General features: G+C 47.3%; 1 protein-coding gene across 1 annotated transcript in view; it reads right to left on the reverse strand.

The window, feature by feature from the left end:
• Positions 1–2,430, reverse strand: part of kcnj3a (potassium inwardly rectifying channel subfamily J member 3a) — a 68,034-nt gene extending 65,604 nt beyond the window's left edge. The window contains exon 1 of the mRNA XM_079562939.1: positions 829–2,430. Within this exon, the coding sequence (XP_079419065.1) occupies positions 829–1,506 (678 nt within the window). The 5' untranslated portion in view covers positions 1,507–2,430. The remainder of the gene's footprint in view (positions 1–828) is intronic.
• Between the last annotated feature and the right edge of the window lie 1,002 nt (positions 2,431–3,432).

Below are 3,432 nucleotides of genomic sequence, written 5' to 3' on the forward strand. Positions count from 1 at the left end.
GTCCCGCTCTCGGCAAAGTCAGGTGGAGGTTTTTGGGGGATTTTAAGTTGGAATTTAAGTAGGCTTTTGTGCAAAAAGAGAAAAAGTGTGGCTTTAAGGCGTATTAAGGGATTCTAACCTGCATCTCCCCAGTTTAAACTATGGGCTCTTTAGAAAATGACCTTGCTTCACCTGCTCTACAAGTTGAGCCATAAAGGTGAACAGTGCCTGAACTCAAATGTCAGGCTTGCATGAGCTATATCAGACCATTCCATGCTCGACCACCACTGTTCATTTCTACCAGTTCATTTCTCATATTTTGAGGTGAAAAGAGGTGCCTTTAATTATAACCTGATTACGTTTAGAGGCAGAGCGTGATGTGCGATCCCATTCTAAGCCCAGTGCTGTGGTCGGATGTGTACCATATGCTTAAAGAGTGTGACAGCATTACGCACATCCATAAATGAATAATCTGAACGCTGCGCTGTGTTGACACATGTGGGGGCTGTTAAAAGTTGCAGGAGCTCGCTGACTGAGGCAAGGGGGGAAACCAAGGTGGCCTAATGATCAGGAATAAGTGGCACATTTTCCCCACTGTCACCCGTCACTTGGCTCGGAAGGAACAGTGTGTGGGGAGAAGGATTCATTAAAATAAAAAAGTCCTGATAGACACGCAGTGTGGCCCTCTTTCTTGTGTCGTTAGTGAGTTACATAACCAACAGGCCGCTGCTCCTGAGGAGTTATCTATAGATGTTTATTTGGGAATAAATATGCCCATTTTCGGTGCGCAATTATGGCTGATGTTTTGCAAACAGCGGGGTGCAGCCAGAGCTACTTGGGAGTACTTACTTTGAGCAATTTGCAGCGGATCTGTGCGGAGACCATATGGCTGTTACGCAGGTTGCCCACTCTGAACATGAGAGTTAGTTTGCCGTCACGCATGGAGATAACGGCGTGTTCACTGAACATCAACGTCTCGGCCCTTTTCTTGGGCTGAGACATTTTGATAAACATGCATCCAATCAGAAAGGCATCGACGATGGAGCCCAGGATGGACTGGAACAGAAACAGTATGATCCCTTCTGGGCACTTGTCCGTGATATACCTGTAGCCGTAGCCTATAGTGGCCTCGGTTTCTATGAAGAAGAGGAAGGCTGAGGGAAAGTTGTAGACGTTGGCCACACACGGTGTGTACTGGTCGTTGTGGGCTCTGTGGAGGTCCCCACGAATGTAGGCGATAAGCCACCACATGGAGGCCATGAAGAGCCAAGCCACTGTGTAGGTGAGGATGAAGATGAAGAGATTCCAGCGCCATTTCAAATCCACCAGTGTCGTGAACAAGTCTGAGAGGTATCTGCTGGTCTCACCACCCAGGTTCCCATGCTGGACGTTACATCGCCCGTTTTTGTCCACGAAGCGCTGCCGCTTTCTCTTCTTCTCAGGAGGAGGCTGACTGAAGCCGGACCCGCTCGAGGAAGTGGTCACTACCTGGTAATCGTCCCCAAATTTCTTTCGAAGTGCAGACATACTACGATGGCAGCAGCGAAAGAAATGAGAAAGGATGTAGCGCGGGGAGCGGAGGAAAGTCCGTGCCAGTAGTTGGTGCAGCCCGTGCGCAATGCTCCTCTACAAATAAAGTGCACGGTCTTCGCTGTCTTTAGTCTCGCACCGTCCGCTTTCGCTCCGCGTTACTGTTGCTGCGCACAGCCATGAAACATCAGCAGTGGGAGTGCGCCTGACAGAACATAGCAGCCATAGAGCGGTGGAGAGGCTGGGGAAGGTATCCAAACGCGCCAGTCGCAGTCCAGCTCTACTCCCGTCTAGCAATTACTGCGTTGAGGAAAATAACTCATCGCAGTGAAAAGGTTGTATCTTCACTCTTTATCGACCGCTTCAGGACGCACTTAGTAAGTTTCCCTCGATTCCCTCCGAGAGCGCGCCATAAACGAGCCAAATCCACGCGTAATTAAAGAGCTGCTGCCTCGCACAGACGCTCTTGCGCGCACTTGTGCGTCCTCTTCCCCTGGCCCTGACCGTTGGAGCGGTGAAGTCGATCCTCCCAGTCCGTGCTTCTTCTGTGTGATGTGTATACATAGGAGATGGGGCGCATCAGAGCATAAGACAGGGGGAAAAAACAAGCAAGAGCCGAGGCTGGAGGAAGATTCACTGTCCCACTGTCGTCATTTTCAGACGCGCGCATCGACCCCAATTACCAGGCATTTCTCCCGTTTTCTCCCAGGGCTTCTTTTTAAAGCGACCAGATTTAAAAAGAATTAGATCCACAAGCTGCTTTTTGTCGTTGTTCTCTCGGCTTGGCTCCTGCGCACTTCCACTCTGCCAGTGATGCTCACACTGTTGCCTAGTGGTGCTAAAGACACAGACTCTTTGGAGGAGGAGAAAAGAGGATGGCATCATCCCAGTCTAACTTATCAAATATGTGAGGACTGGCTGAGCTGGTGGAGGGGGTCGTACTCGACAAACCAATTACATTGGCATCCAATTAAACACAGAAGTCATTTACAACTGCGCCAAACTTGGAACGATGCCAAACAGTCTCTGTTTTATTCAGCTGGTGAAGTTAATCCCCTGCATGTGTTATGTCAACACAGAAATTCCAATTATATATTTTACATGCAAACATGGGATAGATAGAATGTGAATACTATCTTTAGACCGTATTTATACCGCAGTGCACAGGTGTTTCCCAGATGTTTTCCAAAATGCGTGTCCAGAGCCAATGGTTAATGCAGATAAAGATGTCTGTCTAACACTTATCTTCAAAATCATGCTTTTTGTTTCATGCTGAAATTGACATCATTTTATTTCAGTCAGTTGAGGTTATAAAGTAAATATCACTATTTAAAAATGCATGTGTTTGTTTTGTGAAGTTTAAAATATTTCTTTCTGAGCTGTGCTGTTGCTTCACCATATCATTTGAGAGTCCGGTGGTGTGCTGCAGCCGAATGTTGGAAGTGAAAAGGTGTCATTTTCTCCACAACACACCTGCAGCGAGTCCCCTCTCTGCGCAGTGGACAGTTACGACAGTTACAAATGCCCCTCATTTAGGCGCTGTTCTTATGGGTCACCTGGTGCTAACACTCAGTGATGACCTCTCATCCATCGCACCGCTGACACCATGGATTTATCCCTTTAATAGCACATAGGAACACAAGGAAGAGAGACACAAGGAGCTAGAAGAAGAAAAAACTATTTGTGTTTTATAGATCAGAGGATGACAGAGGAGCTGCAAGCTGCGGAGTACGCCCACGTGGAGTTAACAGGCACATGACACATGGCAATAGGAGCAACACTTTGCATATATTGAGGGCCAAGTGACATATTCTTAGTTTTTGTTATTGACTTGTATTGACTGATTGATATAGGGGGTTAGTGCTCACTGACATTCACTACAATTGTTTCAATAAGCTTCTGCAATGTCTAAAGATCCAGTGT

This window comes from Gobius niger, assembly GCF_951799975.1.
Source record: "Gobius niger genome assembly, chromosome: 9".
Taxonomy (NCBI): Eukaryota; Metazoa; Chordata; class Actinopteri; order Gobiiformes; family Gobiidae; genus Gobius; species Gobius niger.